Below are 26,243 nucleotides of genomic sequence, written 5' to 3'. Positions count from 1 at the left end.
GGTCTGATGCAGTATTCTAGGAGTATTCCACCATTTCTATATAGTTATAAGAGAGTACCTCACTGTATGAAATAAATTATAATATTTGCCATTAGCAAGGTATCCGGGGAATCCTTTGATCACTTTGCCTACAGGCAAGAAAGGCAGGGAGGAGTGGATGGACCCTTCATCTACTTCCTAAATAATTAAAAAGTATTTAAACTACATGTAGCAGAAGCTGAGCCTAATGAAGAGCTCATACCAGTTCCATATGCCATCCACCCACCTCAACAGGTGGAGGACCTTGACTGGGGCAGCAGCGAAGGGGGATAGCCCCAGCAGCGAGGGAGGGTGACTCAATGATGGAAACCAGGTAGCTTGTCCCCTAGGCGAGTCACTGGAACCCACCGGCCAGATGTGGGGCAGGGAGTGCTGCTCATTGGTCAGCTTTCCCCAGGTGCCAAGATTTCACCTGGAGCATGGGCCATGCTCTTTCTCAGCTCTATTCCAGCAGTCCCACCCAGTAACCCCTGAATTTAAAATGGGAGAACAGTTTGGCAGATGCTGCAGGTCTAGCCCATTTCCTGCATGGGGGTCAGGAAGGAATTTTTTCTCCAATAGGGACAATTGGCAGAGGTCTGGGGAGCTTTTCACAGACCTTGCAGCACCTTCATGCCACAGTAGGTTAAGGAAGAATGTGCTTAGTACCCAACTCAGCTACCTGGTTGAGTTAACTTGTCGCAACTTGTGGCCAGTTTCCAGTGCCATTAAAACGATAAAAGACATGGTATTTTGGTGATGGGCTTTGGGTGAGATCTTGTGGCCCTCACCAGCCAAGGTCCCCACCCTTCTGCAACTTCTGTCCCCCTTGTGGGGTGAGCAGAGTCCTAGGGGTTAGGCTGAGGACAGCCACCCAGAGTTGTGGGTTATATGGTAGGAGCTCTGTAACCCCTAGGTGATGGACAGGTTTTGACTCTCCCCTATGTTTAAACTTATTAAATGTTGTGGCCTGCCAGTTAAAATCCATCCATATGTCTGTCCTCATTTCGCTGCTGTGTCAGAATCAAAGCGCTCTATCCTCCAGTGCCACACGTAATAGTTAGGATTAGGGCTGTCAATTAATCGCAGTTAACTCACATGATTAACTCAAAAAAATTAATTGTGATTAAAAAAATTAATCATGAATTAATCGTACTTATAACAATAGAATACCAACTGAAATGTATTAAATATTTTTGAATGTTTTTCTACATTTTCAATATTGATTTCAATTACAACACAGAATACAAAGTGTACACTGCTCACTTTATATTATTATTTTTGATTACAAAGACATGCACTGTAAAAATGATAAACAAAAAAAATAGTACTTTTCAGTTCACCTGATACAAGTACTGAAGTGCAATCTCTTTATCATGAAAGTGTCACTTACAAATGTAGATTTTTTTTGTTACATAACTGCACGCAAAAACAAAACAGTATAAAACTTTAGAGCCTACAAGTCGACTCAGTCCTACTTCTTATTCTGCCAATTGCTAAGACAAACAAGTTTGTTTACATTGACGGGAGATACTGCTGCCTGCTTCTTATTTACAATGTCCCCTGAAACGGAAAACAGGCGTTTGCATGGCACTTTTGTAGTCGGCGTTGCAAAGTATTTACATGCCATATATGCTAAACATTCATATGCCCCTTAATGCTTCTACCACCATTCCAGAGGACATGCTTCCATACTCATGATGCTCATTAAAAAAAAATGAATCAATTAAATTAGTGACTGTACTCCTTGGGGGGAGAACTGTATGTCTCCTGCTCTGTTTTACCTGCATTCTGCATATATTTCATGTTATAGCGGTCTCAGATAATGACCCAGCAATTGTTTGTTTTAAGAACACTTTCACAGCAGATTTGACAAAATGTATCCATGTGAGATATCTAAAAATAACTACAGCACTTGACCCAAGGTTTAAGAATCTGAAGTGCCTTCCAAAGAAGGGACGAGGTGTGGAACATCCTTTTAGAAGTCTTAAAAGAGCAACACACTGATGCGGAAACTACAGAATCCAAACCACCAAAAAGAAAATCAACCTTCTGCTGGTAGCATCTGACTCAGATGATGAAAATGAACATGCATCAGTCCGCACTGCTTTGGATTGTTATCAAGCTGAATCCATTATCAGCATGGAAGCATGTCCTCTGGAATGGTGATTGAAGCATGAAGGGACATATGAATCTTTAGCGCATATGGCATGTAAATATCTTGCAACGCCAGCTACAGCAGTGCCATGTGAACGTCTGCTCTCACTTTCAAGTGACACTGTAAACAAGAAGCAGGCAGCATTTTCTCTTGCAAATTGTAACCAACCTTGTCTGAGTCATTGGCTGACCAAGAAGTAGGACTGAGTGGACTTGTTGGTTCTAAAGATTTACATTGCTTTATTTTTGAATGCAGGTTTTTTTACATAATTCTTCATTTGTAAGTTCAACCTTTATGATAAAGAGATTGCACTACAATACTTGTATAAGGTGAACTGAAATTTTTTTTTGTTTTTTACAGTGCAAATATTTGTAATAAATATAAAGTGAGCACTGTACACTTTGTATTCTGCATTGCAATTGAAATTAATAGATTTCAAAATGTAGTAAACATCCAAAAATATTTAAAATAAATGGTATTCTATTGTTGTTTAACAGCGCGATTAATCATGATTAATTTTTTAAATCGCTTGACAACCCTAGTTAGAATCCTCTCCTTCCAGGAAGCCTCAAGTAGGGAAGAAAGCTTTGCCAGCAGCTGCAATACTGCTATCATGCAAGTTCCATGATAACTGCAGGGAGAGCCACTAGCTCATAAGTTCCACAATTATACTTTAATATGTTTCTGCAGCATGAGACACCATCTGAGACACAACAAAAAGCAGCTGCAGCTCACCACAGTTGTGTGTAGGACACAGAAATCCTACAGATCCTGTATTTTGAAAAAGAGACCAAGGAGCTCTTGAGAAGCAAACTGGGTCAAGAAGTCTTGCAGTAGGAGTTAAAAGAGTGCCTGGGTGTTCCACGAAAGAGCAGTACAATGAGAGAGAGAGAATATAATAAGCTGCAGTTGGGCCTCCTAAAACAGTTGTACGAAAAATGCAGACTTGGAGGGTAGCAGAAGAGAGGTTGTAGAATCTTCTATAGGACAGCTCAGGTGGAGACTATATTTTGGGGTTTCCCTGTCCACCAGAAAGAATCAAAGTCCCCATGCTACAAGTCAAAGATGCAGGAGCAGCAAGAATATTGATCCCACAGACCAAGGAATGAGGCTGGGCCAATACAAAAGAACACCATGATTCCTGGGGCAGGACATCCTCCTCTGGATAGCCATCTTTCTAAGTTTCTCAACAGGACAAATAGCTAGAACATTATGCTATAGTAACGTAATGCTGCTAATCACGTTGTGATGTAATATCGTTGTCTTTTTCACTCATTGTCACTTGATATCATCATAAGGCACAGAGAGAAGCTAGCAAAAAAGAAACTTTTCATTTTTTTCCCATCCCTCAAAATTTAAAATTCTTTGCACATTGCAAGCTGGCACTGTATTAGATAGGAGAGGTGTGTGAAAAATGGGATGGGTGTCCCTTTTATTTATTTTACAATGATAAGATTAGCACTGGCATGGCAGCACATTCCATAACCACCATTTCAATATCCAAAGTTTGCAACCTATGGGATAGCATCAATTCATTTTAAGCCTGATAAAAAATACAAATATTAAACCCGTCCTGGAATTTTTATACTTGTAGTAGTTTTCTCATACAGTGATTATTCTAATAAAACAGAGCTTTTTGGTCACATAGCACTAAAAACATGGATATTACAAATGCATCTTTGTATTTTAAGGACCAAATTGTGCTTTTCCCTATCAGGAAAGTAGACCCATTGACTTCAATGAGATAAAAGCATAAGTAATGTAAGCAGGATTTGGCCCTCTATCCTTTGACTGGTGATTGTTTTGAAACTCGGTCACTATACTTAGATTTTAAGTGCTTTGAGGCAGAAACCATCTTTATGTTACGTGCTTGTACAGTGCCTAGTGTAATGGAATTTAGATCTCTGGTTTCACCAAGGATATGTTTTAAAACTGGTTTAGTTGAACTGCTGCAAACTGCTGTGTGGGCATTCTTCAATCAGTTTAAAAGGAATAAGATCAGTTGATAGAAGCTGTGGTAGACTGATCGAAGAATGTCCACACAGTGGTTTGCACCAGTTCAAGTAAATCAGTTTTAAGCTATTGCAAGTGTAGACAAGACCCTAGCCTGAGAGAGAGAGCGTGCAAGCTAGAATATAGCACTCTTTGTAATATTATTGATTGTGCAAAGATGAAAAAATTAATTTCACATAATTAATGAAGACAAGTGCAAAGTATTATACTTACGAAGAAAAAAACCCAAATGCACAACTACAAAATGGGGAGTAACTGGGGAGGCAGTACTACTGAAAAGAGTCCAGGGGTTATACGAAATCACAAATTGCACGAGTCAATAACATGAAGCAGTTGCAAGGAAGGCTAACATCATTCTGGGGTGTATTAACAGGAGTGTTGTATGTAAGACATGAGAGATCATTGTTCTACTCTACTTGGCCCTGCTGAGGCCTCAGATGCGGTACGGTGTGCAGTTCCAGAAGCTGCACTTTAAGAAAGATGTGGACAAATTGGAGAGAGTGTAGAGAAGAGCAACAAAAATGATAAAAGGTTTAGAAAACCTGACCTAGGAGAAGTCAAAAAATTGGGGACTTTGAGTCTTGAGAAGAGAAGACTATGTGGGGACCTGATATCAGTCTTCAAATATGTTAAGGGCTGTTATAAAGAAGACAGTGATCAATTGTTCTCCATGTCTATTGCTGGTAGGACAAGAAGTAATGGGCTTAATCTGCAGTAAGGGAAATTTAGGTTAGATATTAGGAAAAACTATATATAACTATAAAGATAGTAAAACTGGAACAGGCTTCCTGGGAGGTTGTAGAATCCCTGTCATTGAAAACTTTTTAGAACAGGTTAGACATATCCATCAGGGATAGCTTAGATATACATCATCCTGCCTCAGCACAGGGTGCTGGAACAGTTGATAACTCGAGGTCACTTCCAGCCCTACGTTTCTAAAATACTATGATAATAGTCATTTGTGTTCCATATACTGTTTGTATAATTCCTGTTTTGAATCAAAGCAATCTATAAAATATTCGCTATTTTTGGGTAAGGTGTTAATTAAAATGCAACATATATGAAAGTGTCTTACCGGGTTTTATTCATCAAGTCTGCTCCACGTGCTTTGTAATAATCTAAATTTTGTTGGAATTGGTAAGTCACTGGTCTTGGATTTTTCTACAGAAAAGAGTGTTAGAATGTTTAAATTAGAAAATATTTAATAAAAATTAGGCATCAGTATCTTAATACAAAAGTTAATCAATAAGGATTATAGATTAAAAACTCATTTCTTTTTTCCTAGGACCATAATTCATAAAGGTAGGAACAATATATAAAAAAGGAAAGCCAGCTTTGAAATATTTTAGATTCCATTGTTCTCATCTGATGACTTTAAGACTCTTCCACAAATACCATAACTAAGCATATATTCATCCATATAGAAAGGGGACTGAGCTACAATGTTCGAGTCTGGATCTGAACTTTCTGGGGAAGTTCTTTTCCAAGCTAGTTTTGTCCCTTCTCAAGTTCTGACTATAAAGTGTATCACTAAAACATGTGCCTATAAAGGGATCATATTAAAGAAAACATTAATAGTAAGGACTAGCTATAATTTCTAATTTAAAATTAAAGTACCCACTTGTTAGAACATTTTAGTTAAACAAAGATTGGTTTCATGTTAGAATTATGTTTTGCTGATCAAATCAAATATATCCACTAGATGGCACACAGAACCGTTTTCCCCCCCGAAACCTCACAGTATTCGGAATCTAGGCCTGGAATCCTGTAGTACTATCCTTTACACAATTAATGCTGAAAACAGAGTTTGTCTGTTAGTCCCTATTTTCACCTCAGATAAACTAATTTATTGACATATTTTGTCTTAAATAGCACTGAAATTACCTATTTTTGGACTTAATATTCTATGGAATTCTGAAGAACCTATACCACAGAATTATGTACCAAGGAGTCCACTTACACTAATTTAGCTCAAAGGGATAATGCTTGATGGTATAAAGTGCTATATAAATACATATTAAAAAAATAAATTGAATAGGCATCCAACTAAACAGAAGTACAGCATAGCCCTTTTATATAAATACTCATCAAAGGGATAAATTAAAGTAATACATTTCCATTTCATTGGAAGTTAAAATGCAGGAGGAAAAAATACAACATAAAATAGAATATCCATTAAAGTGATCATTTTTTTCTGTGCAATAATCTAAATATAGTGCATAAAACTGCACTATTTCATACAAATAAATACGTGTTGAAAGATTTGTGTTACAAACTTACTCTCTTTTAAAACCGTTTTTTCCCCCTCTTGCTTTTGTACATTCATTTGAAATATACTGACCTAACTCTTTTGGTCTTTATAGTAATACATACAATTTATTAATCAATGCAATGCAATGCGCTTTCTGATTTTTTTTTTAACAAGTACATTACATTTTCATCTTGATGTGCAGGGAGTACACAAAGGAATGGGAAACTCCCTTATATTCTCTCCCACCTCCAGGTGTGGGAAATTCATTTTCCTTGCCCACTGTTGTAATGGGCTGGGGAACCCATGCTCCATCACTCTCCAGTGAATTTCTGAAAACACTTCCTTTTTGACCAGCCTTCTCGTGTTTTTAGGAGTAGGTGGGGTTTTACATTTCAAGTAACAGAATATTGTACCATGCATATGACAAAGGAAGAAGAGTTAAAGTTGAAGAGTCAATAGGTATCAAAGGATCAGAAGGATTGCTGGGGTCAAAGTTAAAGTTGGTGATGGAAACCTTCAGTGAGAATTTCCTGACTTTTCATGCTGTCAGGCTTACCTTTGTATTAAATTACTTTTTGCCTCCTATAGGAATACATTAAACATTGTTTAAATATATACTAGTTTGCAGTGTTATAAAAAACTTGAGGCTAACAGACAGCATTAAAAAAAATTCCCATTTATTCCGTCACCTGCACTGTAATGGTCACCGTACATTTTTCTTCTCTTGTTATAACAACATTTGCATAACTCTATCCCATTATATGGCTTGTAAGTCAGTCCTCGTCAACTGATAGCAATAACAATGAATCAGCTTTAGTTACTATTGCTCTGGTTTGGTAATTCAATGTATTTCTACGATAATCAAATCTGAACTGACATGAGGAGGATAACTGATGGTTCTATAACTACTATGCTAGTAATCAAATAGTGTAACTTTTCTCTTACAAATTTAATAGACTTCTATTTTTCTTTATGAGAGTTGATGACCATTTGAAGCAACATACAAGAAGAGGAGGATGACAAAATTACTGGCATATTTCCAGTTGATCCAGATTCAATTGAAAAATTCACTTTCACAAGGCTATCATATGTTTTTACAACTTGTTTCCAGAAATTGGATATACACTTTATTTTTGCTAAAATAAAAAAGCTTTCTTTTCCAACTTCCAAGAAATCAAGAAAGGATTATGCTACTTTCTTTTCTGGAAGAAAGTGGGGGACGAGATCATGTGGAGCAATTTCTTAAAATACATATTTATGCAGAAATGACAAGCAATTCAAGACATGAAACGCTGATCTACTATCTAAGCACTTAAAGCCATTAATAGGAATAATGATCTAACTTGAACACATGAATGAGGCTCAAGTATTGCTTTCAGTGGGGCCTGTTTAAATTCCTGTGAGGCTTACTGGTATGAAAGGGAGAGGCAGTTTAAAGTACTATTACATGGAAGGGGGGGCGGGGGGAACCAATCCTCAGAAAAAATGATGTTGAAAAAACAGCATTTAAAATGTAAGGCAATAAAAACCAAGAGGATTATGGTTGGAAATGGTTTTTAGCATTGTAAGATATCCTTTAAGAAAATCCCATTATTTTTAAAACCTGACATACATGTTAACACGCAGATATCTGAAAACTACTATCCTAAACATAGTCAATATTTCTGAAAGTTGCATTTCAAACAGACAGTAACAGAAATTAAGATTATGATACTTATAGCATGTTATTGATAGTACCTTCTCTGTTTTTCATATTAAAAAAACCCCTTGCATAAGTTTCATAATGAGAAATACTCCTAGAAAAATGCAATTTTTTCTCTATCAATTTCAAACTAATTTCCCTCGTAGGCATACCCAACTTTGTGTATCCCCTGTACTAGATGTATTGTGCATTCAGGCCACACAGAATAAGATAATCGGATTTATTGACCAGAGCATTCATTTTTTTCCTTTTTCCCCAAGTAGATTCCAAGTAAGTATAGTTATATTTACATGTTTAATTACTTGTTAGTAAAGTTTTCAAACCTTTATTTCTCAACTAATGTAAGTACTTTGATCAATAATTTACATCTGGCATATCCCAACCTTCGTATTATGTGCCGATTGCCCTTGATAAAGAGTATAAAAAGGGCATTAAGAAGATTAGCAAATTAATTCCTCCCCTTCCTTCCTACATAGGTCTGTGAAATGCAGAACTACCATGGATTTTTCTTCTAGGGATATCACATTAGCCAGAAGAGTCTAGGAATCCATAGTCTGCCTGTAGGGGAATGGTAAATACCATTCTTTTAACAATCTTCTCTGGGTTTTTCAATTACTTTTCAATTCTCTCCTTTATAACTGGATAGCCTATGTTAGGCAACCAAAAGCTTTAATTTTGAATTAACAGATTTTAAAAGGGGCAAATATTATGCAGAGCTATAGTAACCAGCATGTAAAGTAGGGCTGTACATGTGGAGGATTCTGTGCTGCATCTCTTAGAAGCACAGCATAGAGCTCGCAGCCCAGAGGGAGTGGGTGACTATTGTGGCTTTGAGTCACCCTTGGGCCATCTTGATTCTAAGCCACTCTGAGGGCTGCAACAGCCCTCTGCATAATCAGACAGTCCTGAGGGGCTCTCTAAATTATAGCAACCTGCCTATCGGAAAGCAGTGCTGTCCAAAAACTCCACAGCATCATGGGCTGGGTCCTGCCCCCCTAGTCACACCTCTTCTGCCCCCAGGTCCACTCCATGCATATATTAACATCAGGGCTTGCAAGGGAGTCCTCAAGAACAATCCGTGCTGTCTTTCTCAGTTCCAGATCAGATCCAGAGCTTCGAGAGACCCTTTACTTTCCTTTGGCCATTTTAGCTGGTTAAGGAGAGGGAGCAGAAGTGAGAATCTCACCCAATCAGGCAGATGCTCAGACGGTGTGAATTACACCAGTGGAGGGTCTGTGCCATGTCTTTAAACTCTTTGTTATAACTTTGGATAGCATTTCGAGTAAAACTGAGTGAAACATTTGATTGCTTAGAGTGACCATCAGTAGTCACAGAAATTCTAACATGCCTGCCTGGTTCCCTGAGTTGGACTTTACTGAGGTACTTGTAGGGAAAAAAGTAAAGACGTTTTGCTAAATCCAAATCATGTAATAAAAAAAAAGTCAAACAAGAAAATTATATAAAATTATTTATGTAGTTAACTATCTTATAGTGGGGCAGGCTTGAGTGATATAAGTCATAGAAAGATGGTTGTGCCATACATCAAGGAAGCTAATTTACTCCCATAATGTAATGCTTTAACTGTGTGAGCATGTGGCGGTTTCCAGTATGTGTGTGCAGGTGCTGGTGATGAAATCTATAGAACACAATTTAAGATTTAGTTTTTCCTCTCCTTCCTTTTGTTTTTGTTTTTAAATATTCCAGATAATGAAGGTTCAGAAGATGAAACAGCACTGTAAAAAGATGTCTAATGTGCCTCTCTGATGAAAAATGAGACTTATTTTAGTGAACATATTATTGCCTCAATGCCAGGGGAAAAACACTCGTCATTAGAGAAATGAATTGCTCAGCTGTTTGTAAGCAAAAAGCTCTGGGGGAATTTCTCAAGGCCCCAAACGCAAAGCATTGCAGGGTTATGCAAACATATGTTGCAGGTGTTTTAGGTTAGACAGGTGGGAAAACCTCAACCACTGAAAAAGACTTAGCTTTTAATAGATTGCAACTGAAACTAGATAACCTAAATGCAACCAAGTGAGAAAGAAACAGCAATAGTGAACTGTATAGGCATAGCAAAACTCTCACCAAAGTAATTATCTCACATAGAACAAAACTCTCACTAAAATAATTATCTCACTAGCAAACTGGAATTTTGTTTCCATCCAGTAGTTTTATAGCAAACAAATGCTGCCAATTATAATTTTTTGAAAAACTAATGGTATTTTAAACCTGGAACAAGAAACAGCCTGAAATAGCAATAATTATCCAAAAAAGATAAAGATGAAGTATCGTAGCCTCTATTTAAACAAATATTTCTAAGGAGACAGTTTGTTGTAATATCCTTATTTAGTTCACTAGGCAACATTAGATTCATCATAATTCACCTAAAGCCTAAGATATTTCTATATTAAAATGCTAATTTTTTCCTTTTCATTTGCCTATAATTAAAGTTGGGGAATCTGATCCCACATTCACTGTGAAGGTTTTACCTTTTCTTTCTCCAATGCAATACAAGAAACTCTTCAATAAAAATTGATACATACATAGCTAAAATGTGGATTGGGAACAGAAGTGAAGTACAACTAAAATGTAGATAAGGAACACAGTTTGTTCAGTTCCACAGCTGTCACTTTCCTTTATGCACCAATAATTAATTTGACTGTGCATATTAATGACTACCTAATAGTTTAGGTGCCCAGAAAATGTAACCTCGCCACTCTTTTTCTTTGTTATGTATCCAAGAAGCTATATATTTGCTATGTGTTTGACAAATAAGGTATAAACAACAGCTCAACATTTTCAATAAATTTTCATAGACATCTCAAAGACTTGATCACAAGAAATGCAGGTATCTGTTGTACAGTGATGACTGTCCACTGTGGCACAAAATGCACTGCATCAGCCTGCAACAGATTTTAACAAATATTTATAAAACAATGGGGCATTATTATTTTACAGTATTATCGGACACCATACCCCACTGCTCACTGTAAATGAGTTCAGTGTCAATGGATTAAAATATAAGCTAATATATGTTTTGTTAGTGCATCTATATTAAGATATAACATTGCATCAAAAGAAGAGGTACAACATTGTACTGACCACAGCAGGACACTGGGGGTCGAGAGACGAACTCTATCAATGTGTTTTGTAGTGATATGCTGTAACCCTCTCTGTGTTATAGCTTTCTTATCTGTAAACTACCTACTTACCATTCTCAGAGGGATGCTGTGGGCTTCTATTAATTAATGCTTGTCAAAAATAAAAATACCTTTGAGAATCGCCTACAGACAGGTCCAATGAATTACTATTGTATGTCAATTGATTGAATGGAAAAATTAAGGAAATATTTTTCCTGAAGCAAATAAAATGCCCCCCAAAAATTTAAGAATTCAATTCACTGGGTAAAGACAAGGAGAACTCCCTAAACTCATACCAACTAGAAATAATGACCAACTCCAATTTCCTTACATGTCAACCCTGCATCCCTATGGCGAGTGGGAGTTTCAAATGCTAGAAAAGTATTTTACATTGTGGTCTACATTACATACTATTGTACATTATGCTCTCTCTCTCTAGAGAAGAAGAAAGAAATGGTAAAAATGTTAATTCAGATTTATAAATAATATCTTTGACTTCATTTAAAGAAAATTTTGGTCACACATATTTTAGCTCCTTGTCCTAACTAGTTGACACTCTTTTTCACTAACGTTTTTACAATATATCATATTATTAACAGGAAGATCAAAGCATACCAAACCAGCCTTTATCAATATTCCAGACAGAAAAAATACCCTGCTAATGTTCAAATTTCTAACCTGTGTAAATGCCACATCTTTCATAAACAACATTGCTTAACCACATAATTTCAATCTGCGTTTCAATTTAGTCACCTATTTTTTCCCCCTGAACCCTTGTTTTCAAAAGTAAAGTAACTAAACAGTGAGATGTAAGTCAGGCAATCTTCAGCCCTTTACCCATGATAGATTTATTACCTGGTATCTCAAAACCTTACACGGCTAGGAAATAGAAGTTTTACAGCAGTAGAAAGGGGAGATCCAAGCTTACAAATGGAATACACCACTAGACTAGCTTCTAACCCTGTCAATGTCCCAATTTATCAGATTTAAAATATAACATTTTTATATACAGAAAAGCCACCACATTATGGTTTTATTGGCACTCATTTGGACAACCTGCATAGCTCACTCATGGCTTTTTGAGTAATGCAGCTATTCTAAGCTGACACCAATAAAACCATATTCCACACAACAACATTATTTGTTCTTTCTGTGTGTATGTGCATACATACACACATGCCATATATACAAAGGTGAAAGTAAGCTGGTCTGGTCCGGTATGGCGTACCAGCATGAGCTGGTACACAGCCAACCGTACCAGCACGGGGCAGCTTCCCTGGGCCGGCAATTTAAAAGGGCCCTGGGCTCCGGAGCCCTGGGGTAGCGGTCACGAGCCCCGGGGCTCTGGCGGCAATTTAAAAGGGCCAGGGACTCCTCTGCGGTAGTGGCGGCTGGGAGGCCCACACCCTTTAAATTGCCCTGCTGCCGGAAACTAGGGGTAGCAGTGGCAGCCAGGACTCCAGTGGTGATTTAAAAGGCCTGGGGCTCCCCGCCGCCACTACCATAGCCCTGGGCCCTTTAAATCATGATTTAAAGGGCATGGGGACTTAAAGGCCCCACCCTTCTGGTTGAGGCCCTGCCCCTTCCGGTTGATTCCCCTAACCCTCCCGCTCAGGACTCTGGCCCTGTGTACCAGCAAGTCCCTTAAGTTATTTTCACCCCTGCATATATATGGGGAAGGTGAAATATTTTTAAGGTGCTACTTGGCGTATTTTTGCTATCTGGAGAGCAAAGATGATGATTTTATTGTGTTCTGTATATAATGTGGCATGTAAAAAATTTGAAAAAGGCTCCTAAGGACTGGAATAGGCACTTTCTGAGATCCACATATCTGCTCATTACAATAAAAGTAATATGATATTTATGCATATATGGAGAATGGAGACAAGTTAAGTTTTTGGAGTCATGGGATAGGAAGATCCATTCATTTTGGGATCCTGAAAATAAAGGAAACTGCAGACACATTTTGGTAAATGTTGCTCCTTAAAAAGATTAAAAGAACAAAACTCCACCTCAAATCTCCAAACCTAACTATCCATAAAATACTGACTGAAAAGGTTAACAGGTATCTTGAAATTTCTTTTGACACCTTAAGTTTCCTGCCAGTTAAAAATGGGATGACAGAAATATTCTATAATACAGTCAAGTTAAGAGTTGTACAGATTGTCATGGTTAATACATTAATATTTACTATGCTGAATTTAATAATGTCAGCATACCAATAGTATATCTGAATTCACATCAAAATAGCCTACACAATAATTTTATCACACTACACTAGACATGATATAGAAGTAGTCATTCTTGCATATATTAAAAAGTTCACAATCCATTTTATACAACTCTCAGTTTCTGTTTTGTACATTTTAGTCAAATACATTAATTACGATGTGGAGAAGTTTTCATTAGAGAGAAACTGTTCTAAGTGGTGCTTTTTGATAAACTACTTCACAAAATAGAAGTGATTAATTGAATTGTCAGATTGCACGCAAGAAGAACCATAATGACCTCATTCTAATATTGTTAAATATGGTTTATTATATCATTGTATAGCTAATATTGTTATTCTTTAGGACAGGGTCAGTAGTTTTAGATGACTTTTGAAATATTAGTAAACTAGTCATTTGAAAGAAACAGCCCCAACAAGTTCATGTGCGGTAGGTTTTATTGGTACCAGGTAATTAAGAGCTACAAGGTGCTTCATTTTCCTCTTATTTAAAAAAAAATAAAAATCAAACATTATCAGGTTTGCGCTTGCCTGTACCACTGTTATTTTCTTCTGCTCAAAGAAGAAAAAGATTCAGTCTTTAAAAATCAGTTTGTTGTTTGGCATTAAAATACACAAAAATAATCTGTGTCCAGTCTTTTTCTCCCCTGTCCTTCTATTCACCATAGGGAAACCTCACCTATTAGAGGATGGGGCTTCACTGTGGTAATGAATCCCTAACCAATGCCAGAGGAGTACAGTAAAAGAACTTCTGCCCTACCTATTTATGTCCTCTCCAATTCTTCCCCAATAATCCCATGTCCCCAAACACGTGTCTACATTTAATACCCCCTCAGTACTGCTTTTTTTTGCCAGGATATCTCTATATGGGCAGAATTAAGGTTGCCTGGGTACCCAGCAGTCAGAAAAATCAAGGACATTTTAAAAAATGTTTGGGATCATGAAGTTATCAGCATGTATAATGTTTCTTTTGACTAGCCATTAGCTCACCAAGATTTTTTTTGTGGAAATTGTATTATATTGCTTTACAGAAATATAAAGGACAAGTAAATTAATTATGGCACAGTAATTATGTTGCTTAATTTCTTACTATTGGAACACTACCATACTCTTGCTTTGATATCACTTGACTATAAGCACACCATGGTTTGTACAGCAGCATTCAAATAATAGATTCCAAGGCCAGAAGGGATGATTGTGATCATCTAGTCCGGGGTAGGCAACCTATGGCACGCGTGCCAAAGGCGGCACGCCAGCTGATTTTCAGTGACACTCACACTGCCCGGGTCCTGGCCACCGGTCCAGGGGGCTCTGCATTTTAATTTAATTTTAAATGAAGTTTCTTAAAACATTTTAAAAACCTTATTTACTTTACATACAACAATAGTTTAGTTTTTATTATAGACTTATAGAAAGAGACCTTCTAAAAACATTAAAATGTATTACTGGCATGCAAAACTTTAAATTAGAGTGAATAAACGAAGACTCTGCACTCCACTTCTGAAAGGTTGCCGACCCCTGATGTAGTCTGACCTGCTGTATCACACAGGCCATAGAACTTCCCCCAACTAATTCCTAGAGCATCTCTTTCAGAAAAACATCCAATTTGATTTATAAATGGTCAGGGATGGAGAATCCACCATGACCACTGGTAAACTGTTCAAGTAGTGAATTATTCTCACTATTAAAAATTTTCATCTTATTTAGAGTCTGAATTTGGCTAGCTTCAACTCCCAGCCATTGGATCACGTTATACCTTTCCTAGTTAGATTGAGGATTCCATGATTATATATTTGTTCCCCATGTAGATACTTACAGACTGTAATCAAGTCATCCCTTAACCTTTGCTTTGTTAAGCTAAACAGATTGAGTTCTGAGTCTACCACAATAAAGCATGTTTTCTAATCCTTTTAAATCATTCTTATGGTTCTTTGCTGAACCCACCCCAATTTCTCAACTAATTTCAGGAATTATTCTGTGATACTCTGAATTTCCCCAAATCTTCATTTCCATTTAAATACACTTGCTGATTAAGATGGATTGTCATAATATTTGCATACTGTTAGTTACTTAAGATGCCCATCTACCCAGTGTTATGAAGAAACTGACAATATAAATGATACCATCACAAATATATTCAGCTAGCTAAGAAACTGCCTCTCCCCTTCATGTGGTACCACCAGGGTTATGACGACTGATGCAGGTGCTCTAGGTAACAGGCCCCTGGCTTAAAAGGGAGGGCGGCTATGAAGGATCCATGGTATTGATTAGTTGGCTTCTGAGCACTCTATTTTCCAAGGCTTTTCCTGAAAATACTAGTTGAGATCTATAAGATGCTATGTCAGGGAAGGCTAAGTCATGATAGGTTGATTAAATGACAGGCATATTTGGGAAGATGGGGATCAGTTTTGGCAAGGATGGGTAAGTCTTTTTATTATGAATACTGACCCTTTAGTTTTGTAATACATCAAAATAATTGAAAAAGTGCTTTGGATATGTTGGTTTTAAATTAAATATATGTAAATGAATAGTAACTATTGACTCACTGTGCATGTATTACTTTTATACGGGCCTATGACAATATGGCTATTCCACACACTGTTTCATTAAATTGGTAGCTGCCTGTAACACCTTTATTCTAATAGTGAAAAACAACACAAGAGCTGAACTTGAAAACTCAGGACAATAATTACTAAAATCAAATATTTGTTGTGTAAATTATTATAGAAAAACAAACGCTTAGGGGCTCAGGGCTTGGAAGATAAGTTAAGGAAAACTAATTTTAAAACATTGTGCTTTAAAACAAACGTATATTTATAATTTTAGGATCACATTTTGAAAACTGTCCTCCTATTTGGGGCTGGCAGTCAATTGCAAGCACATATAACGGGGGGGAAGGCAAACAACAGTATTTAGATTACAGCTATCTTATTACATATGTAAATCAGGTGGTTAACCATCTAAATGTTTTAATGTGCTAGGAATTTACTGTGTGTGTAAAGCTAGAGGCTGAAGTGCCGTTCATACTTTTCGTCCTTAAAATGTATGTATATTGTGTTAAATATACTAAGGGCAAATATCAGGGTTCTTCCTGTTCTACCATTGAAAAGATGAAGATAAATTCATTTGTCTTTAGTTTCTCCTAACTTCCTCTTCCTCATTAGTAGTTTTTTTTCTACTATCTTCCTCCCTTTCTGTCACAATCACACAGGCCTTCTTACCCTACCTCAAACCCATCACTCAGTGGCAAGAACATCTTGCCCTCTTTCGAGTGCACGGTGACCTCACATGTCCCATCTGATTGCCTTTCCTACAAGTTTCCCATGCTGCCTACCTCACTTCTGGTCTTCCGCCTCCCCAATATTGATTTCTGGCCCTAGCTACTAGTGAGGTAACTCTTATCAGGAGGACTAGAGAAGCAAGCTGCGTTGGGCTGGGACTGGAGCCACTGAAAACTGGTAATCCGCTTGTCAAGTGCTTAAAAATCCTTCTTTCTTGCCTCCCCATCAGCACAGAGCACTTAAAAAAATTAGACAATGCCCAGTTGTCAGCCTCCTGGAAATGAGTCAACTGACTCACGGCTGAACAGCGTACATTATTTAAAAATAAATTTGAAGCATTATAAAGAATTGTTTGGGGAGGAGGGAGACAACTGTAGCTGCTATTACTCTAAAGTGATAAACTAACCATTATATACTAGGTATCAAAATTCCACCTCTTGAGTAGATATTAATTAATGAGTTGCTAATGTCCAAATGCTGAAGGAGACTAACTCCTGATTGGCCGCAATCTGGTCATTAAGAGTGGTAATTAATGACAGATTGCATACAGCGCTAACCAACAAAACAAACTAAAACCTGCTCCTCTCTTTTCACAAACACTGAAACAAACAATTCTGAAATAACAGGCAGCTTTCAAAGAATAGTTCCAGCTTTTCAGAAGCACCTCAGCTAATGAGTGTATAGAAAAGAATTTATCTGAAGGAGAAGAAAGTGAAGCTAAACAGCCTTTCAGGCACATGAAACCAGCTCAGAGAAAACTCTGAGATGTGGCAGCAGCTACTTAAGAAGAAAATTCAACTGAAAATAATGTACAAACAGCTCAGTTCACAATCTCAGTAATGTAATTTTTTTTCTCCTGCCATTTACTGCTCAGATCATGATGAGTGTTGAAAGCTGAAATGAGAATTCCTCTAGCTGGTCGTTATATGTATGATCATGACCTTAAAATCATATATTATTGCTTAGTTTCTAAGGTAGTCATTGTAATATCAGTTATGATTAACTAATATAGCATCTTTGAGATGCCATGTGTACTTCTGCAGGGATTCAGTTGTAATTTACCATTAATATATTAAACCATTATTTTAAAATGTTACTAAATTTCTTAAAATCCTATGCTGAAAAAAAAAAATCAGACAAACCAGAATTTTCAGTGTGATGGGAAAAAAGTTTAAAATAAACAGCCAAATATAACATTCTAAATGATATTTTAATAGACTGGTATTGAGTAGTACCACTTCAGAGTTGAATAAAACTGTCTTATTTCTAACTAGCTTTCTCGCAAGGTAGTACAACCATTCCTGCTAAAAGGTTTGCAGAATAACTTTTATTTTGCAGAAATCTTTTGGATAAATACTGTAAGCTCTCGAACAAAGGACGGTTGTCAGGTTCTTATAGTATGTAATCTAAAATGGTAATGTTCTATGTAGTGCTTTAGTTTTGTAATAAGTCACTGTGATAAGGTTAACACTTCAACACACAACAACATACAAATAAGAACACCCAAAGATGAAAATTACTTTGCTTATGTTGCTGTATTAGAATTTTATTTGCTAAAGGGTAAAAACAGATTTGCAAAATTCACAGTTAACTTAAAACAATAGTTTTAAACCTTTTATTCCGAGCCCTGACTGCCTTCAGGAGGGAGAGAACATCTGGTTATTTAAGGAACACAATATGTTCACATTTTCGATGACTTTTATTTCTAATTGGGTTTTTTAATTTTTTTTTATTTGAACAACTCTAGTTAGAACTATGTTTTTTAATCACTTTATATTCTTCTGACTGTCCTCCCTCAACATCTCTACTTCTTCATCTAACAGTATTTGCTTTGAAAATTCACAGCACTACCCAACAGTGGTGATGTGAAAAAAAATATATGGAAAAAATTAGGTACTTTTGGGGTATTATATTCAGAGACACACCTACAACCAATTCCTTTGGGTATATTACAAGAACAATTCCTACTATTGCTCCAGTTTCTCACTCAACACACACACTTTTACTTCCCCCTTCTTTCACATCAAGTTAGTTTTCACATAACTTTCTATTCTGAAAAAGCCTAAATAGATAGAAATCCCATTGACCGATATAACTGAGAAAAATTACTGCTTACTGAAGAATTGGAAATTTTGGAATAAGCGTCTTGCTAAGTGAGCTCACAATGTAGCCCTGAGTGGGGGCAACAACACAGATTTCAAATTTCAAGTTTGAATTCCAGATTTTCTTAACTACTGGGGATAATCAAATGCACTTTGGGCACTATGTAGGCCCAAGTGTGGCTCTGTAAATATAAAGTGGCTCTGTAAAGTCTTCTGTGCTTCCCCTCAGAAGCAGTTGCAGTAACTTGTTGTTGGCTATTACAGAGCTGTGTGCTCTATTTCCAGGACACTGATATATAACTTCTGTTGACATAGAAGGGCTCTTCTACTAAGGACAGCTATAAATTTCAGTCAACAAAAAGTGAGAGGGCCGTCAGGCCAAAACCTTCCCCCCGCATCAATCCTCAAGAAGAAAGGGACATGATGTGTCATCGATACCACGGGGTACAAAGAGGAGGAATGGGATGCGATGAAGAAAAGGCCAATTCAGATTGACTACAGAATCATAGATCCAGAGCTAGAAAAGCCACATTAGTTAGGTCCATCTACTCCATCCCCCAGAGGCTATGGCAGGATTGTTCCCCACAGAATATTTTCGACAGTTTTATCTAGATTGCAAGAAAAACTCCCCAAGAGTGAGATTATTTGGCATTTAGCTATCTTTCAAGGATAACCTCCCAAAGAAACACATATTAGTAAAGTACCTACACTGCTTTCAAGCTGAACCCCTGCTCTTCCCACTAAACTTCTGAACTTTGCTGTTTGTCCAGTTGAGATTTCAAGCTCCGACGGATAGAGACCAGGTCTCCCTCACATGTTTACAAGACAGTGAGCGCCTTCTGCATCTACTGTTCCTAATGGGAAGTGCACAGGAAAGCCTTAAGGGGTAGAGAAGTCAGCAAGTACTGAATTCGCTAGTCATAGCTTCCAGGTTACACTACTGTGCAGAGCCTTCTAGCCTCTCTTTGCCTTTTCCCTCAGGGAGAAAGGAAGAATTGAACTATTGTTACACCTGCAGCAGAGAGGACATTTTAATTCTCCCATGTGTACTGGTGCACAGCCCTGCACAGACTTCTGGAGTTTCTGTGACCCAAAAGGCTGCAGATATAGATGCATATATCCTTGCGGAACAACCACAGAACTCCTTTCCTTTAGTTCTTTTCTTTCACTCCATGGCAATTATGATGGACTTATACAATATTTAATATGTAAGTCTTCCACAACACTGAATTCAAACCACTACTAACAAATCCCAACTCATTTAGAAACTGGGTTTAACTCACATGCGCTTAAGGACACAGAGATGAGCCTTAAAGTTTGTCTAGGGAAAATAAGGAACAGGGAAAGGGAGTATATATCCCCCTCTCAGCTCAAGAGGTAACTGTTCTTAAGGAAAGGTCATTGAGAACAAGCTTGGCCTCTTTATCCCAGGAAGCATAGCTTTTTTTAATGCAGCCTTGAAATCAACAAGCCAATGTCACGTGAGAAGCTACTAGCCTTTCTTGGGGCTCTTCATTTTCACACATTGTTGAGGACTGCAAAATGACTCAACTTTCTGGAGGTCTTAGGGGCTTGAACATTGTTGATAAGAACGCTGTGGCTTGGCTTCATCGGATTGTGTATATATTTAAAAAAAAAATTCTCTGGGAAGATCTGGCTTTCTAACACCCAGAGTTCTGTTCAGGCAGACAAGCACAGCCATACAGTGGATGTGAAGGCACTTTTCATTTGTGTTTGTGAGGACAGACAGAAAAAGGAGGATCACTTCATGACAGGCGGGAATCATTTTACGTCGAAAATGGGGAATGGTCTTAATCAGAAAGGCTCAATTTCATGTAGGCTCTTCTCACTGAACAGAGGACTACTTGAAAGGTAAGGTAAGAAATATGTTCAGACCTCTCTTAGGGTATGTCTACACTTACAGTGGCATGGAGAGTACATAGACTGCATGCGCCCTCCCCCCCCCGAGCATGGGTATAAAGAGCAGTGTAGGCAGTTAGGCACTGTTAGTTAGTTAGTTTAGACAGTGAGTAAAGACAATGCCAGAATCTTAAGGTCTACACCTTACGTAGCTCTCTACATACTCAAATAGTGCCTCCCACGTCTACACTACTAGTTTTAGCAGCGTAGGGTCACGTTGCTTCCCCACTGTTGGAGCCTTCCTACACAGCAAGGAAAGATTCCAGCAGAGGAGAAAGGCTCTGGCGTCTCCTCGCTGTTGGAGCCTTTCCCTGCTGCTTCCCCTTGCCAGATCCTTTCACCGTGACATGGAGCTAAACACTGCAGGATGGACACAGACTGCTTTTCACTCCAACGCATAGCTACGTGCACCCTACACACGGCCACCTCAAAAGCACACATGAGGATGTTTAGCATGAAACTGAAGTCTCATGAGGCTGAGAATGGGTGGAACTTGTCTTTAGCTTGTCAGCTTCCATCTGTTGGAGACAGGAAAACAATTGAGCAGGAAGTCAGGGAGTCAGGAGGTGGGAGGTTGGCCCCATCTGCTAGTAGGAAGATCTATACACACGTTGCCTGAGATGGCACAGAGGGCAGCTTGAGAATTTTTAATCATTATTAAATTAGTCTCATGTACCAACATATTCTTTTCCTGAATTAAACGACATGTGCTAGAGTCAGTTTGATGGCTTAGCATAATTTCATCCCCCTCCCCTCAACATCTTCCCTTTAAAAATATTTCTGCTTTGTTTTGAAAAGAGAAGGCAAGAATGTAAATGCTGAATAGTTTGATTTCAGAGTCTGCTGCCTAAATCTTAAAAAAACAAAGTTAATACTACAAACTTTCTTAAGCATCAGGGAGATGACAGATTTTACTTCTCATCTTGAAAGAAATCTATGCACAAGAAGAATGAGGCAAGCAGCTGTGAGGACACAGATTTCTGTAGAAAACTGACACTGAAACAAGGAGACAATTTTTCTTAATCTATAAAAGAATACATGTCGGAAGCTAATGACATTTTGCAGAAGACAGTCACCAACTGATAAAAGTGCAGAAATTCTTCTATTCAGAGGTGACTTGAAGGAAGCTATCTTAGACTGTCCATTGGCAGCCTAGTGATGTGACATGCTCAGACAATCCTAACACTGGCAGCACAACCTCGGAGAACTGCGAAGGATCCAGATACCGAGAAGACTGTCATCCACAGCATTATCTCAAATACTTTATTTTAAATATAAGGTTAGCTCTAAAACTGCTGAGTAAATTTACTTATGTCAGAAACATTACATTAGTAAAACAAGAACTCACTTTAACAAGTGTAAATAAAATCTGTGTGAAACTTTGAAGACTAAGAGTGGATCTCATTTTTAATTAAAAAATTGACATCCTACTACGTTTGGATGCTACGGACCCTCTAGGTGCAGCTATGGTTAGCTTGCAGAATTAATAAATCACATGTATAAAAGTCTACTAGGAAATTGTGCTATGACTTCTAGACAGTTTACGTTACCATAGACTTTAAATATATATTACCGCAGCCCTGTAAGTCTTCTGGCATGTGGTCCTCTGTGAAGAATATTAAGTATGAACTACTGACAAGTGGGGAAAAACTTTACTAGGTACAGTAGTTATTTGACTTACTGGAGCTGTTTGCTTAGCACAATGGTAGAAGATTACCACTTAAAACCTGGGGGAACCATAATCTAATTTCACCAGACAATTCTCCCCATGAGTAGACAGTTTCCAAAAGTAGCTCCTTGAAAAAGCCCCTCACCGCACCCCAAATGTAGGATACTGTGTCTCATTAACATTTTGTAGCACTTGGAATGTTTTATTAGAGAGGTTTATTTCCTGTACTGGTAATATTTAGCAATGGTTATCTTACCTTTGGATCTCTGAGAAACAGTGCTCTTAGGATGAGTGAGTGTACATCTCCTATAGGTGGATAGTGCATCAGAAGTCCCAAACAGGTCTGATAATTACTTGAGATCACTAAAAAATAAAAAATAAAATAAAAAGGGGGGAATAAACACGCGTATATTTGGGTCTTCTAAAGGAAATATTTTTTTTCTACACACCCATCTTGGGCAGATTTAGCAGCCCTTCCTCATAATAAGTACAAACAGACCCTCCAAAGTCAAGTTTTGCTCAACACAAGGAAGAGGTTACAGAATCAGGCCTTATATGTTGTGTGGGCTTGATCCTGTGCCCATAGAAGTCAATGCTAAAGTTCCCATTTATTTCAATGGGGCACTCTGAGATTCACTATGCAATTAGTTATGTTCTCTTTCATGAAGAAACACTTTCCCCCACAACCATTCTTTACTAAAATACCCTCTTCAAATATATATTATTAAACAGACATCTATCACTTTTTGTTCTCTTTAGATTAATTAAAAATCTATTTTTGATAAGACCTCATTTAACATTAGTCTGTGAAATACTTGGGTCTCTGCTATTCATGTTCCTACATTTATCTGTTGGAGAATCCCAGTGAATTACCTGAAAATACTGAGCAACAACTAAGGATTCTGAATTCTTGCGTTTACTTTTAAATACTTTTAAAATATCTCTTAGAATTTTGTGACTTGCACAAGAGACTTTTCTCTGCCTTAAGTTCATCTCCCATTGTAAATAGATGTGTACATTTCCATCCTGACTTAAGTACACAGTATAGTTCTTTGCTTGCTCTCTCTCTTTTTTGGCAAATCAATCTAATTATGAGTGCAATTATTAAACACATCTTTTCAGGCAGGTCTATGTAAACTACTTCATTTCTTTTGCACTATCTAAATTCAGGCAATCCATCTGCCACAGCTGTCAAAGCAGTGCCTATTAATGATGCTTATACTGTGCACTATACAGACTGCCTTAAACAACATTAATTGTAAATAAATTGTAAAGAAACTTTACTGTTTTGAGAAATTTACCAATCAGAATCTTAAGTGAGAAAATATCCTTGCAGAACGCACAAAGTTATTTTGATACAATAAAAAAGCCAAAATAAATGATTGTTTTGTGACCATACAGACTTACCAGCCTGATTTTTTTTCTTTCATGTGAGTAAACCTCATCTCCTCCTGTACCCCTCCTCCCCCAAGAGAATTATGGGGAAAAGACGCAGGACTGGGCAAAATGAATAATTATAATCTGCGTAGGGAACCACTTTATCATCTTCATTTCCGTTGCTGATCCGACAGCTTGTAATTTCATACATCTGCTTTCATTTGTAAAGCACTCACTTATCCTACTCATTCTTTATCTGTTCTGCCTGTTCTTTTTCTGTCCTTTTGTTTTTCTTGTTCACATTCAGATACCTGTTTTTTCTTCTTGAAGTCACAAAGCTAGCATAATGAACACAAGTACAATAGTCTCAGTCAGAGTTCTTTCAGCTGAGTATAATGCAACTACCACATATTATACAACCAATCAAATTCTCATCTTTAAATCAGATTTAAACACACTGTACAGTAGTAGTAGGATCCTTTTTATTTTATTAGAGCAAATAAAAAATGCTGAAAATGGATAGTAAATTCTAAATGCTTCTATAAACTATAGACATTTAAACTAAAGTATTTCCATTTGAACACGCCAGCCTGTCTTCTATTTTGCAATTTAAAAGGTATTAAATAGCTTCTTCTGTCTTTCTCTCTCTTGGGGACTTGGAGGGTAATTTTTTTGCTCCTCTTCCCCCCCCCCCCTTTTTTTTTTTTTAGGTACTGGAGAAAATGAGTAAATATAAATAAGAACAAATTTATTTCAATGATGAAGATTCAAACATTGATAAAACTAGTATTTCAACTATAAGACAATTACAGTAAAGCTTTAAATTTCATTGGAAGCATTACAAAAAAAGAAAAAAAAAAAGAAAAAAAAAGCTAAATTCCAAAATCAAACCTTATCTCAAGGGAAGAATAAAGCTCACTCTCTGAGACAAAACTTTCTCCAAAGGCAACCTGAGACTGTGGAATGAAATCGCCCAGGAACTAAGGACCATCACAGACTTCACCTATTTCTACGCCAAGCGCAAGGCACATTTCTTTGACCTTGCCTTCTCCAAGCGCATAGCAATAGGTACGTTTGGGTCTTCAACAGAAAAACCCTGCCAAAAGACACTTCACTGCACACGCTTCTTCCTCTGGGGAAAGGATGAGAGAACAAACAACACATGACAGATGTGCACTATTGGAAGGTGCTTAGACATTGCTGTGATGAGAGCAATATAAAAACTGATCTAGAATAGAATAGAAGGATAGGCTCTTCAGCAGTATAAATACTTTTCATTTATATAGTATAGGACCTGTCATACATGGATCTGGAAGTGCCTTTGTCATTCACCCCCACCCCCCAATCACTCTCATCTCCTCCTTGGTCGTTAGGCTTCTCCCCTTGTACTCACCTGCCTCCAGTCTTTTGCGAGACTTCTTAATGGGAGAGAACATCTCTGCCCAGGCCCCGTCTGACCAAGACTGAGTAAAGAGTTAGGCTGCTGAAATTCCCTTCAGCTCCTCTCCTTAAAGAGACTGATGGGTTCATGTCTCTTTGGGGCCAAGTATGTGAGTTATCCTACACAACTGTGGTCTTCTTCAAAAAGATTTATTAAAAGTAGAGAGAAAATGATATTGAAACAAAAGAAATGGTTTGCCTAGCAAACCTCATCTGAAAACTTCGTAAATTCCAATGAGGTATATTCCCCTTAATTTACAAGCAGAAGAAAAGAACCCCTTACATACCTACAAATCTAGTCCCTCTGTGATAATTCCCTGGTCAACCTGACAGCCTCTTCCTACTGTCCAGAGAAGTCTCACCATCTTTCTCACCTGCTCTGCTTATCCAGACCAAGCTGTTAGAGTTCATTATCGTAACAGGGTAGGTGAAAGTAACAGTTCCATAAAAGACAGTTTGATCAGGAGTAACATCTGGAGGAAACGCCAAAGTCCACGTCCCCATTACAAGAACTATCCAATTTCCATCTCAGCTGGTCATTGTGGTAGCATGGATTTACTTTTTTTTCAAAACCCTCTTATCAATTTGCCTTTGCCATGAAATATACATCATCAACAGACTTCAGGCCATCTGTAACATCAACTAAGTTATGCCAATGAGCCACAGTAAAAAAGTATTTTAATAAGCGTTTAAAAGAAGGGAAAATAGAGAAGGATTACATGACTTCCCTGAGACCACACAGCAAGCCAGTGGGATAGCCAGGAATAAAACCTATGAGTTCTGGCTCACAATCCTCTTATTTACCCACTAAACAACAGTACCTCCTATGAAGAGATTCTTGGGAAAGTGAAGTAGTAGTCAAGTAACATAACATTTCAAAGGCAAAAGTGAGAAAGGTAAAAAACATACAAAGAAAAAAAGTACAAAGTGAACACTGCCAAATATGGA

At 37.6% G+C, this 26,243-nt stretch overlaps 1 protein-coding gene across 10 annotated transcripts in view; it reads right to left on the bottom strand.

Annotated features, from left to right (window-relative positions):
• Positions 1-26,243, bottom strand: part of TBC1D5 (TBC1 domain family member 5) — a 472,491-nt gene that overhangs the window by 90,323 nt on the left and 355,925 nt on the right. For all 10 annotated transcript variants that reach the window (XM_037890457.2, XM_043540976.1, XM_037890455.2 and 7 more), the window contains 2 exons: positions 22,735-22,841; positions 5,265-5,350 (listed from right to left, as the gene is read on the bottom strand). In XM_037890457.2, the coding sequence (XP_037746385.1) occupies positions 5,265-5,350; positions 22,735-22,841 (193 nt within the window). The remainder of the gene's footprint in view (positions 1-5,264; positions 5,351-22,734; positions 22,842-26,243) is intronic.

This window comes from Chelonia mydas, chromosome 2 (genome assembly GCF_015237465.2).
Source record: "Chelonia mydas isolate rCheMyd1 chromosome 2, rCheMyd1.pri.v2, whole genome shotgun sequence".
NCBI classification, from domain to species: domain Eukaryota; kingdom Metazoa; phylum Chordata; order Testudines; family Cheloniidae; genus Chelonia; species Chelonia mydas.
The sequence above is the reverse complement of the archived record's forward strand: the minus strand, read 5'-3'. Positions and strand labels throughout refer to the sequence as shown.